Source organism: Bufo gargarizans, chromosome 6, assembly GCF_014858855.1.
Source record: "Bufo gargarizans isolate SCDJY-AF-19 chromosome 6, ASM1485885v1, whole genome shotgun sequence".
Taxonomy (NCBI): Eukaryota; Metazoa; Chordata; class Amphibia; order Anura; family Bufonidae; genus Bufo; species Bufo gargarizans.
In genome coordinates, this window is record NC_058085.1 from 318,744,007 (window position 1) to 318,760,217 (window position 16,211).

Below are 16,211 nucleotides of genomic sequence, written 5' to 3' on the forward strand. Positions count from 1 at the left end.
GTGATTTTGGACACCTCGGCTGCCAAAGTATTCTACCAGCCTTCAAGTCCTCCCAGGTCCAGGGGGCAGTGTCGCATCTGCTGCGCTCCCCGTGCCTCTCCATTCGGGAATACTTGCAGGTCCTGGGTCTTATGGTAGCCTCTTTCGAGGCCTTTCCATATGCCCAGTTTCACACTCGCCTGGCGCAACAGGAGATCCTTTACCTTTCAGCGGGTTCGGGCAGTTCTCCCTTGGTGGCTGTTCCCAAAGAACCTGAGGTCGGGGAGTTCCTTTCTCGCATTCTCCTGGGCGATCGCCGCCACCGATGCCAGCATCCTGGGTTGGGGGGGCGTTTTCCAGTCTCGCACGGTTCAAGGAATTTGGCCGGCGGCAGAGTCTCGCCTTCCAATCAACTTTCTGGAATTGAGGGCGATTTTTTCCGCTCTCTCTCTCCTATTGGACCTCTCTCCTTGCGGGCCTCCCAGTGCGGGTTCAAACGGGCAATGCCGCGGCCGTGGCCTATATCGACCATCAGGACGGGACCCGCAGCCGGATGGTGATGCAGGAGGTGAAGTGAATTCTGACGTGGGCGGAGACTCACGTTCCGGTGTTGTCAGCAGTTTGCATTCCAGGAATGGACAACTGGACAGCGGACTTTCTAAGCCACAACACGGTGGATCCAAGCGAGTGGTCTCTGCATCCAGAAGGGTTCGAAGAAATCTGCCACAGATGGGACCGTCCGGATGTGGACTTAATGGCGTCCGGGTTCAACAACAAGATCCCAGTGGTCCTGGCTCGCGCCCGAGATCCGGAGGCGTACGGATGGATGCGCAGGTGTCTCCGTGGCAGGACTTCAGCCTCCTCTGTTTTCCTCTCCTACCAAAGGGTCTACGCCAGTTCGAGGCGGAAGGGACTCCGACCGTTCTCATCACCCCAGAGTGGCCTCGCCGCGCGTGGTTTTTCGGACGTGGCTCGGTTGCTGGCGGACGCCCCATGGCCTCTTCCCGACGGACAGGACTTACTGTCTCAGGGACCGTTCTTCCACCGGAATTTGCGGTCTCTTCGTTTACCGGCGTGACTGTTGAAACCGCCATCCTGATAAAGATGGGGTTCTCGGATTCAGTGGTTAGGACCATGATCAGTCCGGGGAAGTCTTCTTCCTCCCGGATTTACTATCGTACCTGGATGGCCTTCCTATCCTTTTTTGAGGGTTCGGGGTTCCCTCCCCTTCGGTTTTCCATCTTGATGGTACTGTCTTTTCTTCAGTCTGGGCTTGTGCAGGGACTGTCGCTTAGTTCCCTGTAAGGTCAGGTTTCGGCGCGGGCCGTCAGAGGTCCCTTGCTCTTAAGGGTCCGGTGGTGACCTTTCTTCGGGGGTGGCGCATTCGGTTCCCCGTATGTTCCCCCTTTGTCTCCTTGGGATCTCAATTTGGTTCTGCGCGCTCTGCAGTCGGCTCCCTTCGAGCCTTTGAGGAGGGTCTCTCTGACTGTTCTCATCTGGACTTCCTTGTGACCATAGCTTCTGATACAGCTACATAGCGTAGTGATTAAAGTTCTGGGCTATTATGCAGTGGCTGTGAGTTCACGTCCCATCACGAGCTTTTAGGTCAGACTGGTGTCGAAGCTGGCCGCTCTTTCCTGTCAGGAGCCTTAATGGTTTTCCTCCAGGATTAAGTTGTGCTCCGTCCAGTCCCCTTCTTTTTGCCCAGGGTGGTCTCTCCCTTCCGCCTTGATGAGGATCTTGTCCTGCCTTCCTTTTGTCCTTCTCCGGCTAACCCCAAGGAACGCACTCTGCATTCCCTGGATGTTGTACGGGTCCTGAAGGTGTGTCTCGCGGCTACTGCTTCCGCCCGCCGTTCTTGGCGCTCTGGATCTGCTTGGCTATTTCCGCGGCTTGTCACGCTTGTGGTGGAGTTCCCCCGGCTAGAATTGCCGCTCACTCCATTGGGGCGGAGGGGGCTTTCTGGGCAAGACGCAGTCGTGCCTCTGCGTCTCAGCTGTGTACGGCGGCCACCTGGTCGTCCTTGCATACCTTTGCAAATTTTTGTCAGTTGCATTCACTGGCTTCGGCTGATGCGGCTTTGGCCGCAGGGTTTTGCAGGCTGTGGTTCCTGTTTGACCGTTGGGGCGTTCCTCCTGGCGGTGCTGATATTTTTTCCCACCCCATGGACTGCTTTTGGACGTCCCATGGTCTGTGTCCCCCAATGGAAAAAAGCACGAGAAAAGGAGATTTTTGTGAAACTCACCTGTAAAATCTTTTTCTCGTCTTTTCCATTGGGGGACACAGCTCCCACCCATTATTCCTGTTGCAGGAGGGGTCTTTAGTTCAGTTTTTCTGTTTCTGGTTGGACCTTATGGCTTGGTCCGATGGTTTCCATGATTTTTTCTTGCTCCTTCTCCTACTGCTTGTGCAACGCCTGAGTTCCTCCTGGTGGAGTCTGGGGGTATAGCCCGAGGAGGAGGAGCTCTTTCATTTGCATAGTGTCCCTCCTACTAATACCTCTAAGCTATACCCATGGTCTGTGTCCCCCAATGGAAAAGACGAGAAAAAGATTTTACAGGTGAGTTTCACAAAAATCTCCTTTTTTGAGGCAAGGTAACCGCTATTTTGGCACAATTTTTTTGTTTACAATGTTGAGCTGACAGGTTAGATCATGTGGTATTTTTATAGGGCAGGTTGTTACGGACGCGACAATACCAACAATTACAATAATACATTTTTTTGGGTTGTTTCAGTTTTACATAATAAAGCATTTTTGAAAAAAATAAAGATTTTTTAGTGTCTCCATATTCTGAAAGCCATAGTTTTTTTTTTTTTTTAGGGCAACTGTCTTATGACAATTTGATTGGTACTATTTTAGGGTGCGTATGACTTTTTGATCGCTTGTTATTACATTACATATTATTATATATATTTTTTTTTACGGTGTTCACCTGAGGGGTTAGGTCATGTGATATTTTTATACAGCAGGTCCTTACGGACGCGGCGATACCTTATATGTATACTTTTTTTTATATATTTAAGTTTTAAACAATAACAGCATTTTTTAAACAAAAAAAATCATGTTTTAGTGTCCCCATAGTCTGAGAGCCATCGATTTTTTTTATTTTTTTGGGGGCAATTGTCTTAGGTAGGGGCTCAGTTTTTTGCAGGATGAGGTGATGGTTTGATTGGTACTATTTTAGGGTACATACTACTTTTTGATCACTTGGTATTGGTGACAAAAAATTGCTTTTTTTAGCACAGTTTTTATTTTTATTTTTTGTATTTGCGGTGTTGACCAGACAGGGTGGATGATGTGATATTTTTATAGAGCAGGCTGTTACGCACGCGGTGATACCTAGTATGTGTTGTTTTGTTTGTTTGTTTTTTTACAATTTTATATGTCCCTTTTTTGGGAAAGGGGCTTTTTTTTATTGAAACTTTATTTTTATTTTATTTCACTTTTAATATTTTTTATTTTTGTCCCACTATGGGACTTCAACCTTACAGGGTTTGATCCCTGTTTCAATGCAGCACAATACATCTCATAGGCCTCCGTACATGCCAGGCCCCAAGGCCTTGGAATGGCTTGGGGCTGCCATGGCAACCATTGGGTCCACGCCACTGCAGCTCGGGGGACCCGATGGCTCAGGAGAGGGAGCAAAGTTCTGGCCATTTAGGACGAGCATTCTCGTTTACCATGTTGCACACCTAAGGTACTGCCACCATTAACACCAATCAGCCAGCCTGTGCTTATAGTTACATATGTCCCAATCTGTCTGTGCTCTGAGACCTGTGGTAACAGTTTACTTTTTTTTATATGTATATAGGGATAGAGATTATGTGTATCTACAAATACGGCTCATTGGTGAGTATAGCAGATTTCATAGCAGCACATACAGTCACTGAGAGCAGTCAAGCTATGAAACTACTAATTTCATGTAATAACATTCAACATCAAGACTTGATTTATTATAAAATGGACAAATGTATTTTTTCGGCCTTATGTTACTAATAGTTTATGTTTATTGCATCTTTGCCTGTACGTAACATCATCATCAAAATAGTGAAAAGGTTTGAGTGTAGTCCTGAGCCTGAGAACAAAAGTCAGTGTAGCATTTTGTGTGTGATATGGAGTGGCCTGCATCAGTGCAAGGGTCTGAGTGTGTGTGTCTCACTGTTGGGGTGTTCATGTGTCAGTGTGTGCCATTGTACCTGTGTGTTTCCATGTCATAGTCTGTGCCATGTTTTCCCATGTTAAAGTGTGTGCCTATATATCATTGTTTGCCCATGTGTGTGTGTCTATGTGTTAGTGTGCCCATGTGTTAGTGTGTGCCCATGTGTTAGTGTGTCCATGTGATAGTGTGCCCATGTCATAGTGTGTGTCCATATTTTATTGTGTCCACGTGATTGTGTGTCTCTATGTGTTAGTGTGTGCCCATGTGATAGTGTGGGCCCATGTGTTAGTGTGGGCCCATGTGTTAGTGTGGGCCCATGTGTTAGTGTGGGCCCATGTGTTAGTGTGGGCCCATGTGTTAGTGTGTCCAGGTGATAGTGTGCCCATGTGTTAGTGTGTGCCCATGTGTTAGTGTGTCCAGGTGATAGTGTGCCCATGTGTTAGTGTGTGCCCATGTGTTAGTGTGTGCCCATGTGTTAGTGTGTGCCCATGTGTTAGTGTGTCCAGGTGATAGTGTGCCCATGTGTTAGTGTGTGCCCATGTGTTAGTGTGTGCCCATGTAATTGTGTCCATGTGTTAGTGTGTGCCCATGTGATAGTGTGTGCCCATGTGATAGTGTGTGCCCATGTGATAGTGTGTGCCCATGTGATAGTGTGTGCCCATGTGTTAGTGTGGGACCATGTGTTAGTGTGGGCCCATGTGTTAGTGTGTCCAGGTGTTAGTGTGTCCAGGTGATAGTGTGCCCATGTGTTAGTGTGTGCCCATGTGTTAGTGTGTGCCCATGTGTTAGTGTGTGCCCATGTGTTAGTGTGTCCAGGTGATAGTGTGCCCATGTGTTAGTGTGTGCCCATGTAATTGTGTCCACGTTTTAGTGTGTCCATGTGTTAGTGTGTGCCCATGTGATAGTGTGTGCCCATGTGTTAGTGTGTACCCATGTGTTAGTGTGTGCCCATGTGTTAGTGTGTGCCCATGTGATAGTGTGTGCCCATGTGTTAGTGTGGGCCCATGTGATAGTGTGGGCCCATGTGATAGTGTGTGTCCATGTGTTAGTGTGTGTCCATGTGATAGTGTGTGTCCATGTGATAGTGTGTGTCCATGTGATAGTGTGTGCCCATGTGATAGTGTGTGTCCATGTGTTAGTGTGTGTCCATGTGTTAGTGTGTGTCCATGTGTTAGTGTGTGTCCATGTGATAGTGTGTGTCCATGTGATAGTGTGTGTCCATGTGATAGTGTGTGCCCATGTGTTAGTGTGTCCATGTGATAGTGTGTCCATGTTATAGTGTGTGCCCATGTGTTAGTGTGTGCCCATGTAATTGTGTCCACGTTTTAGTGTGTCCATGTGTTAGTGTGTGCCCATGTGATAGTGTGTGCCCATGTGTTAGTGTGTGCCCATGTGTTAGTGTGGGCCCATGTGATAGTGTGTGTCCATGTGTTAGTGTGTGTCCATGTGATAGTGTGTGTCCATGTGATAGTGTGTGCCCATGTGATAGTGTGTGCCCATGTGATAGTGTGTGCCCATGTGTTAGTGTGTGTCCATGTGTTAGTGTGTGTCCATGTGATAGTGTGTGTCCATGTGATAGTGTGTGTCCATGTGATAGTGTGTGCCCATGTGTTAGTGTGTCCATGTGATAGTGTGTCCATGTTATAGTGTGTGCCCATGTGTTAGTGTGTGTCGCTGTGTGTTTGGCACTTTATGTACGCCGTTTCAGCATGGTCAGGACTGACATATAATTCTGTATAATAAAATCTCTATGTACGTGCGCGTCCGTGCGTGTGCTGATTTGTTAAGTGCGCATGTGCGTCCGGCGGCAGTCTCTGTGAGTGGAGGTGAGAGGCCATATCCATCCCTATGTGCCGTCCTCTGTCATCCTGACGCGGGGAAACTTCCCTGCCCCCTTCCTTCCCCTATTACTTTGACTACATCTGTACACTCCAGCCATGACAATAGAGAGAGTTAGGGAGGGGGCTACAGGGAATATATTATAGAGATGGAGGGGGATACAGGAGGAAATACATTGTACTGTATACATATTACACTCCAACCTCCATCATATTATACTCCAAACCCCATCATTACACTACAGCCCTCATTGGAGTGTAATATGTGTGTAATGATGGGGGTTGGAGTGTATAATGATGGGGGTATAATGATGCTGATGGGTCCCTGCGCCGCGCATGCCCACTATAACAAATGGCACACAGACACAGGGCACTCACCCAGGGATTTTATGTGATGGGGCTGGAGTGTAATCCTACATAATAAAATCCCTGTGTCTGTGTCAGTGTGTGTGTGTGCCGTTTGTTATACTGGGCATGCGTGGCGCGGGGACCTATCAGCACACAGCGCTCCGCCCGCACCTACGCCCAGCTCCGCCGTGACTCCTCCTCCCCCTCCAGCTTCATCTGCAGTCGCCTTACACCCCAGGATCCCCATCATTATACACATAGTACACTCCAACCCCCATCATTACACACATATTACACTCCAATCCCCATCATTACACTCCAATGAGGGTTGTAGTGTAATGATGGGGGTTGGAGTGTAATACATGTGTAATTCTCTCTGCCTGTGATAGCTTCCCTCACTTGCTACTGTGCGGCCATTTCCTGACTTTGGTGGGCGGGGTTAGGGTGATATAGGAGCGAGTAGGATGCGGCCGCTGCGGGGACTAACATGTGCCCCCTGTGCTGACAGATACCCGGTGTCCAGAATAGGAGGTCCCCATCCCCAGTGCTCCCAGCTTTGTCCTCCCAGATTCTTTGGGAGTTCTATGAACTCCAGGATGCAATGCCGCAGAAGGTACGGGCCACTCTCTGCCCGGTGTGCAGGTGTGGGCAGTGCATGAGGGTGTCGGTGAAGGATACGTTGTGGCAGGCGGTGGTTGCCGGGCCCAGATCCTGGGGTGTCAGTCAGCTGCAGAGGAAGTCGGAGGGGGAGGAGGAGGCACGGTGGAGCTGGGCACAGCAGCTGGCCGATGCACAGGGGTAGGCGGGTCGTGCGGAGCGCCGTGTGTTGATTGGCCGCCGCGCATGCGCACTTAACTAATCGTCACACACGCACGGTCGCACACAGGGACTTTATTATAGAGGATACATATCCTATATAATAAAATCTCTATGTACGTGCGCGTCCGTGCGTGTGTGCCGATTTGTTAAGTGCGCATGCGCGGCGCGCTGGCCAATCGGCACTCACGCACGGACACCCCCTGCAGCGCCCATACATGTGCGTCCGGCGGCAGTCTCTGTGAGTGGAGGTGAGAGACCATATCCATCCCTATGTGCCGTCCTCTGTCATCCCCAGCAGCGGGCCAATGCGCAGGGGTGGGCGGTGCGTGCGAAGCGCCGTGTGTTGATTGGGTCGCGCATGCGCACCTAACTAATCGTCACACACGCACAGTCGCGCACAGGGACTTTATTATAGAGGATACAGTCATGTGAAAAAATTAGGACACCCTTTGAAAGCATGTGGTTTTTTGTAACATTTTTAATAAAAGGTTATTTCATCTCCGTTTCAACAATACAGAGAGATTAAAGTAATCCAACTAAACAAAGAAAACTGAAGAAAAGTCTTTTCAAGATCTTCTGTAAATGTCATTCTACAAAAATGCCTATTCTAACTGAGGAAAAAGATAGGACACCCTCACATGTATTCCCTCTTAAATTGGCTCAGATCTCACACAGGTATATCACACCAGGTGCACATAATTAGTAGATCGTTACTCTGCATGTTGAATGAGGCTTGCCCTATTTAAACCTCAGACATTTAGTTTGGTGTGCTCCTGACTGTTGAAGTGAGAGTGAGCACCATGGTGAGAGCAAAAGAGCTGTCAGAGGACTTCAGAAAAAAGATTGTAGCAGCCTATGAGTCTGGGAAGGGATTTAAAAAGATCTCAAAAGATTTTGAAATCAGCCATTCCACTGTCCGGAAGATAGTCTACAAGTGGAGGGCTTTCAAAACAACTGCCAACATGCCCAGGACTGGTCGCCCCAGCAAGTTCACCCCAAGAGCAGACCGCAAGATGCTAAAAGAGGTCTCCAAAAACCCTAAAGTGTCATCTCGAGAACTACAGCAGGCTCTGGCTACTGTTGATGTAGAAGTACATGCCTCTACAATCAGAAAGAGACTGTACAAGTTTAACTTGCATGGGAGGTGTGCAAGGAGGAAACCTTTGCTTTCCAAGAGAAACATCGAGGCCAGACTGACATTTGCCAGAGATAAAGTTGACAAAGACCAGGACTTCTGGAATAATGTTCTTTGGACAGATGAGTCCAAAATTGAATTATTTGGACACAACAGCAGAGGACATGTTTGGCGTAAACCAAACACAGCATTCCAAGAAAAGAACCTCATACCAACTGTGAAGCATGGAGGTGGAAGTGTCATGGTTTGGGGCTGCTTTGCTGCAGCAGGACCTGGTCAGCTCACCATCATAGAATCCACGATGAATTCTACTGTGTATCAGAAGGTGCTTGAAGAACATGTGAGACCATCAGTTAGAAAATTAAAGCTGAAGCGGAACTGGACCATGCAATATGACAATGACCCAAAACATACTAGTAAATCAACCAAAGATTGGCTGAAAAAGAAGAAATGGAGAGTCCTGGAATGGCCAAGTCAAAGTCCAGATTTGAATCCCATTGAGATGCTGTGGGGTGACTTGAAAAGGGCTGTACGTGCAAGAAACCCCTCAAACATCTCACAGCTGAAAAAGTTCTGCATTGAGGAGTGGGGTAAAATTTCCTCAGACCGATGTCGAAGACTGGTAGATGGCTACAAGAACCGTCTCACTGCAGTTATTTCAGCCAAAGGAGGTAACACTCGCTATTAGGGGCAAGGGTGTCCTATCTTTTTCCTCAGTTAGAATAGGCATTTTTGTAGAATGACATTTACAGAAGATCTTGAAAAGACTTTTCTTCAGTTTTCTTTGTTTAGTTGGATTACTTTAATCTCTCTGTATTGTTGAAACGGAGATGAAATAACCTTTTATTAAAAATGTTACAAAAAACCACATGCTTTCAAAGGGTGTCCTAATTTTTTCACATGACTGTATATATCTACTATAATAAAAGCCCTGTGTGCATGCTCAGGGCTGCGTGTCCGTGCATGTGTGGCAATAATTGAACTGTGCACGTGCCGCCCAATCACCTCCGCCCTACACGCAACCGCGCCGCCCACACCAGCGCGCACAGCGCACCGACCAATCATCACACGACGCTCCGCATGCCGCCCACACCTGCGTGCCGGCCAGGCCAATCGCCGCCGTTCGCAGGTTATGGTGTGCTCTTCACGTCGGAGCGCCGCCATTACTGTTCGTGCATCACACAGCCGCACAGTCCCAGCACTCTCAGCCACAGACAGCAGCCGCTGCCAGCAGTCTCAGCCATCAGTCAGTGCCACCAGCCACAGCCCCCAGTCACAGTACCAGCAGTCTCAGCGCCAGCTGTTTTAGCAATCAGTCAGTGCCAGCAGCCACATCATCAGTCTCAGCCATCAGTCAGTGCTGCTAGCCATCAGTCAGTGCTGCTAGCCACAGCAACCAGTAACAGTGCCAGCAGTCTCAGCCACCAGTTAGTGCCAGCAGTCTCAGCCACCAGTTAGTGCCACCAGTCGCTGCCAGCAGTCTCAGCCACCAGTTGCTGCCAGCAGTCTTAGCACCACCAGTTAGTGCCAGCCGTCTCAGCCACCAGTCAGTGCCATTTAAGGCCTCTTTCACATGACCGTATGGCTTTTTCAGTATTTTGCGGTCCGTTTTTCACAGATCCGTTGTTCCATTTTTTTTGTTTCCGTTGCGTTTCTGTTCAGTTTTTTCCGTATGGCATATACAGTAATTACATAGAAAAAATTGGGCTGGGCATCACATTTTTAATGGATGGTTCTGCAAAAACGGAACGGATATGGAACACATACGGAGTACATTCCGTATGTGTTCCGTTTTTTTGGCGGACCCATTGACTTCAATGGAGCCATGGAACGTGATTTGCGGGCAATAATAGCACATGTTCTATCTGTCAACGGAACGTAAACAGAATGCATACGGAGTACATTCCGTTTTTCTTGCGGAACCAATGAAATGAATGACCGTATACGGAACGCAAAAAATGGCCCGCAAACGGAAAAAAAAAACGTTGTGTGAAAGAGGCCTAATATAGACTGTTCCTACTAATGTTTATGCAGTAATGTTCTAGCGCCCGTTATTGTAACGGGCTTAATGTCTAGTACTATATAATACTACAGCATACAGTAAGCTTTTTGTGACTACTGTGCCCCCATAATACCGTTTTCAGGCTGGATCTATGGCACTTTTGACCTGACACCCTGACATGAAGAGCACTTCTAGTGTTTGTTTCTTTTGCACTATCTGTGTTCATCTTGGAGATTAGTGCTTTTTCTTCTTTTAGTCAATGTCGTTTGAGGCTCATAATTTAACAGTCCCGTCCACCGCTTGGCTCGGCCTGCTGCCGTCTGACATAGAAAGGTGGGGAATAAATTCAGTATGGACAGCATTATTGGATGGATTATAGATAGTCTTCAGTGCTTGGTATGACATGTTTCAGGTTACACGTCCCTGCAGAGGCGCTGATACCATTATCTACCCTGGACCAAAGAAAGCTGCAGAGTTTACAGAAGAGGCCTTATGTTTCCTGCCAGCCTCTGTGGAAGCAAGAGGTGCATGACAAAATAAAGCATTCAGAGCACGTCTGATTAGGATAGAAGCTGCTAAAAGTCTGGATTTTTTCTCTTTGCAGCTGGAGATTATGAGTTCGAGGAAAATGAAAGCAGAAATCCAAGTGCTGACTTCACTCTCCCCTACATTTCTTACTAGTATTTACTTACCCAACAAGCTGGAGTATGGAGGATGGATCTGAGGTGATGGTGCTGAGGACCTCTGTGTCTCCTCGCTGGAGCTACTTGTTCTGCTCGTTAAGTTGCCTGAAGTGTAATAAATATTGGCTTATTGTTTAGTATTCAATTCATGGCTTTTCACTTTTATCTTCTCTTAGTTTACCCATTCCGTTTCCAGTTTAAAGGGGTTTTCTGGAATTTAAATATTGCAGACCTGTCCTCAGGAGCTGCCATGAACATTTGATCATGGGGGTCCAACATCTAGCACCCGCACCGATCAGTTGTTTGGGGGAGGGGTGGTACTTGGGTGAGCCCTGCAGTATTTTCATAGTATACAAAGTATAGCGCTGTACATTGTACACTGGCTGTTCTTGATATTGCAGCTCAGTCCTCTTCAAAGGGGCATGTGACCAATGAAAGTAATGTCACTGGTCCGATCGGTGGGGGAGGGGGCAGGAGTCAGACCCCCACCAATCAGAGATTGATGACCTGTCCTGAGTAGAGTTGAGCGAACACCTGGATGTTCGGGTTCGAGAAGTTCGGCCGAACTTCCCGGAAATGTTCGGGTTCGGGATCCGAACCCGATCCGAACTTCGTCCCGAACCCCATTGAAGTCAATGGGGACCCAAACTTTTCGGCACTAAAACGGCTGTAAAACAGCCCAGGAAAGGGCTAGAGGGCTGCAAAAGGCAGCAACATGTAGGTAAATCCCCTGCAAACAAATGTGGATAGGGAAATGAATTAAAATAAAAATTAAATAAATAAAAATTAACCAAAATCAATTGGAGAGAGGTCCCATAGCAGAGAATCTGGCTTCCCGTCACCCACCACGGGAACAGTCCATTCTCAGATATTTAGGCCCCGGCACCCAGGCAGAGGAGAGAGGTCCCGTAACAGAGGATCTGGCTTCATGTCAGCAGAGAATCAGTCTGCATGTCATAGCAGAGAATGAGGCTTCACGTCAGCCACCACTGCAACAGTCCATTGTCATAAATTTAGGCCCAGCACCCAGGCAGAGGAGAGAGGTCCCGTAACAGACAATCTGGCTTCATGTCAGCAGAGAATTAGTCTGCATGTCATAGCAGAGAATCAGGCTTCACGTCAGCCACCACTGCAACAGTCCATTGGCATATATTTAGGCCCAGCACCCAGGCAGAGGAGAGAGGTCCCGTAACAGACAATCTGGCTTCATGTCAGCAGAGAATCAGTCTTCATATCATAGCAGAGAATCAGGCTTCACGTCAGCCACCAGTGCAACAGTCCATTGGCATATATTTAGGCCCAGCACCCAGGCAGAGGAGAGAGGTCCCGTAACAGACAATCTGGCTTCATGTCAGCAGAGAATTAGTCTGCATGTCATAGCAGAGAATCAGGCTTCACGTCAGCCACCACTGCAACAGTCCATTGGCATATATTTAGGCCCAGCACCCAGGCAGAGGAGAGAGGTCCCGTAACAGACAATCTGGCTTCATGTCAGCAGAGAATTAGTCTGCATGTCATAGCAGAGAATGAGGCTTCACGTCAGCCACCACTGCAACAGTCCATTGGCATATATTTAGGCCCAGGCAGAGGAGAGAGGTCCCGTAACAGACAATCTGGCTTCATGTCAGCAGAGAATCAGTCTTCATGTCATAGCAGAGAATCAGGCTTCACGTCACCCACCACTGTAAGAGTCCATTTTCATAAATTTGGGCCCAGCACCCAGGCAGAGGAGAGAGGTCCCGTAACAGAGGATCTGGCTTCATGTCAGCAGAGAATCAGTCTGCATGTCATAGCAGAGAATCAGGCTTCACGTCACCCAACATTGGAACAGTCCATTGGCATATATTTAGGCCCCGGCACCCAGACAGAGGAGAGGTTCATTCAACTTTGGGTAGCCTCGCAATATAATGGTAAAATGAAAATAAAAATAGGATTGAATGAGGAAGTGCCCTGGAGTCCAATAATATATGGTTAAGGGGAGGTAGTTAATGTCTAATCTGGACAAGGGACGGACAGATCCTGTGGGATCCATGCCTGGTTCATTTTTATGAACGTCAGCTTGTCCACATTGGCTGTAGACAGGCGGCTGCGTTTGTCTGTAATGACGCCCCCTGCCGTGCTGAATACACGTTCAGACAAAACGCTGGCCGCCGGGCAGGCCAGCACCTCCAAGGCATAAAAGGCTAGCTCTGGCCACGTGGGCAATTTAGAGACCCAGAAGTTGAATGGGGCCGAACCATCAGTCAGTACGTGGAGGGGTGTGCACATGTACTGTTCCACCATGTTAGTGAAATGTTGCCTCCTGCTAACACGTTGCGTATCAGGTGGTGGTGCAGTTAGCTGTGGCATGTTGACAAAAGTTTTCCACATCTCTGCCATGCTAACCCTGCCCTCAGAGGAGCTGGCCGTGACACAGCTGCCTTGGCGACCTCTTGCTCCTCCTCTGCCTTGGCCTTGGGCTTCCACTTGTTCCCCTGTGACATTTGGGAATGCTCTCAGTAGCGCGTCTACCAACGTGCGCTTGTACTCGCGCATCTTCCTATCACGCTCCAGTGCAGGAAGTAAGGTGGGCACATTGTCTTTGTAGCGTGGATCCAGCAGGGTGGCAACCCAGTAGTCCGCACAGGTTAAAATGTGGGCAACTCTGCTGTCGTTGCGCAGGCACTGCAGCATGTAGTCGCTCATGTGTGCCAGGCTGCCCAGGGGTAAGGACAAGCTGTCCTCTGTGGGAGGCGTATCGTCATCGTCCTGCCTTTCCCCCCAGCCACGCACCAGTGATGGACCCGAGCTGCGTTGGGTGCCACCCCGCTGTGACCATGCTTCATCCTCATCCTCCTCCACCTCATCCTCGTCCTCCAGTAGTGGGCCCTGGCTGGCCACATTTGTACCTGGCTTCTGCTGTTGCCAAAAACCTCCCTCTGAGTCACTTCGAAGAGACTGGCCTGAAAGTGCTAAAAATGACCCCTCTTCCTCCTCCTCCTCCTCCTGGGCCACCTCCTCTTCCATCATCGCCCTGTGTTTTCTCAAGGAGACATAGAAGTGGTATTGTAACGCTGATAACGGCGTCATCGCCACTAGCCATGTTGGTGGAGTACTCGAAACAGCGCAACAGGGCACACAGGTCTCGCATGGAGGCCCAGTCATTGGTGGTGAAGTGGTGCTGTTCTGTAGTGCGACTGACCCGTGCGTGCTGCAGCTGAAACTCCACTATGGCCTGCTGCTGCTCGCACAGTCTGTCCAGCATGTGCAAGGTGGAGTTCCACCTGGTGGGCACGTCGCATATGAGGCGGTGAGCGGGAAGGCCGAAGTTACGCTGTAGCGCAGACAGGCGAGCAGCAGCAGGATGTGAACGCCGGAAGCGCGAACAGACGGCCCGCACTTTATGCAGCAGCTCTGACATGTCGGGGTAGTTGTGAATGAACTTCTGCACCACCAAATTCAGCACATGCGCCAAGCAAGGGATGTGCGTCAAATTGGCTAGTCCCAGAGCTGCAACGAGATTTCGCCCATTATCACATACCACCAGGCCGGGCTTGAGGCTCACCGGCAGCAACCACTCGTCGGTCTGTTGTTCTATACCCCGCCACAACTCCTGTGCGGTGTGGGGCCTGTCCCCCAAACATATGAGTTTCAGAATGGCCTGCTGACGTTTACCCCGGGCTGTGCTGAAGTTGGTGGTGAAGGTGTGTGGCTGACTGGATGAGCAGGTGGAAGAAGAGGAGGAGGAAGCCGAGAAGGAGGAGGTGGCAACAGGAGGCAAAGAATGTTGCCCTGCGATCCTTGGCGGTGGAAGGACGTGCGCCAAACAGCTCTCCGCCTGGGGCCCAGCTGCCACTACATTTACCCAGTGTGCAGTTAGGGAGATATAGCGTCCCTGGCCGTGCTTACTGGTCCACGTATCTGTGGTTAGGTGGACCTTGCTACAGATGGCGTTGCGCAGTGCACACTTGATTTTATCGGATACTTGGTTGTGCAGGGAAGGCACGGCTCTCTTGGAGAAGTAGTGGCGGCTGGGAACAACATACTGTGGGACAGCAAGCGACATGAGCTGTTTGAAGCTGTCTGTGTCCACCAGCCTAAATGACAGCATTTCATAGGCCAGTAGTTTAGAAATGCTGGCATTCAGGGCCAGGGATCGAGGGTGGCTAGGTGGGAATTTACGCTTTCTCTCAAATGTTTGTGAGATGGAGAGCTGAACGCTGCCGTGTGACATGGTTGAGACGCTTGGTGACGGAGGTGGTGGTGGTGTTGGTGGTACATCCCCTGTTTGCTGGGCGGCAGGTGCCAACGTTCCTCCAGAGGCGGAGGAAGAGGCCGAGGCGGCAGCAGCAGAAGAGGCCGAGGCGGCAGCAGCAGAAGAGGTAGCAGGGGGAGCCTGAGTGACTTCCTTGGTTTTAAGGTGTTTACTCCACTGCAGTTCATGCTTTGCATGCAGGTGCCTGGTCATGCAGGTTGTGCTCAGGTTCAGAACGTTAATGCCTCGCTTCAGGCTCTGATGGCACAGCGTGCAAACCACTCGGGTCTTGTCGTCAGCACATTGTTTGAAGAAGTGCCATGCCAGGGAACTCCTTGAAGCTGCCTTTGGGGTGCTCGGTCCCAGATGGCGGCGGTCAGTAGCAGGCGGAGTCTCTTGGCGGCGGGTGTTCTGCTTTTGCCCACTGCTCCCTCTTTTGCTACGCTGTTGGCTCAGTCTCACCACTGCCTCTTCCTCCGAACTGTGAAAGTCAGTGGCACGACCTTCATTCCATGTGGGGTCTAGGACCTCATCGTCCCCTGCATCGTCTTCCACCCAGTCTTGATCCCTGACCTCCTGTTCAGTCTGCACACTGCAGAAAGACGCAGCAGTTGGCACCTGTGTTTCGTCATCATCAGAGACATGCTGAGGTGGTATTCCCATGTCCTCATCATCAGGAAACATAAGTGGTTGTGCGTCAGTGCATTCTATGTCTTTCACCGCTGGGGAAGGGCTAGGTGGATGCCCTTGGGAAACCCTGCCAGCGGAGTCTTCAAACAGCATAAGAGACTGCTGCATAACTTGAGGCTGAGACAGTTTCCCTGGTATGCATGGGGGTGATGTGACAGACTGATGGGGTTGGTTTTCAGGCGCCATCTGTGCGCTTTCTGCAGAAGACTGGGTGGGAGATAATGTGAACGTGCTGGATCCACTGTCGGCCACCCAATTGACTAATGCCTGTACCTGCTCAGGCCTTACCATCCTTAGAACGGCATTGGGCCCCACCATATATC

At 49.6% G+C, this 16,211-nt stretch overlaps 1 protein-coding gene across 1 annotated transcript in view; it reads left to right on the plus strand.

Annotated features, from left to right (window-relative positions):
• The window catches only part of SPO11 (SPO11 initiator of meiotic double stranded breaks), a 42,038-nt gene extending 31,033 nt beyond the window's left edge, over window positions 1–11,005 (plus strand). Inside the window, exons 10-13 of the mRNA XM_044299899.1 lie at window positions 3,792–3,829; window positions 10,538–10,614; window positions 10,694–10,805; window positions 10,886–11,005. Of these exons, the coding sequence (XP_044155834.1) occupies window positions 3,792–3,829; window positions 10,538–10,614; window positions 10,694–10,805; window positions 10,886–11,005 (347 nt within the window). The remainder of the gene's footprint in view (window positions 1–3,791; window positions 3,830–10,537; window positions 10,615–10,693; window positions 10,806–10,885) is intronic.
• The last annotated feature ends 5,206 nt before the right edge of the window (window positions 11,006–16,211 follow it).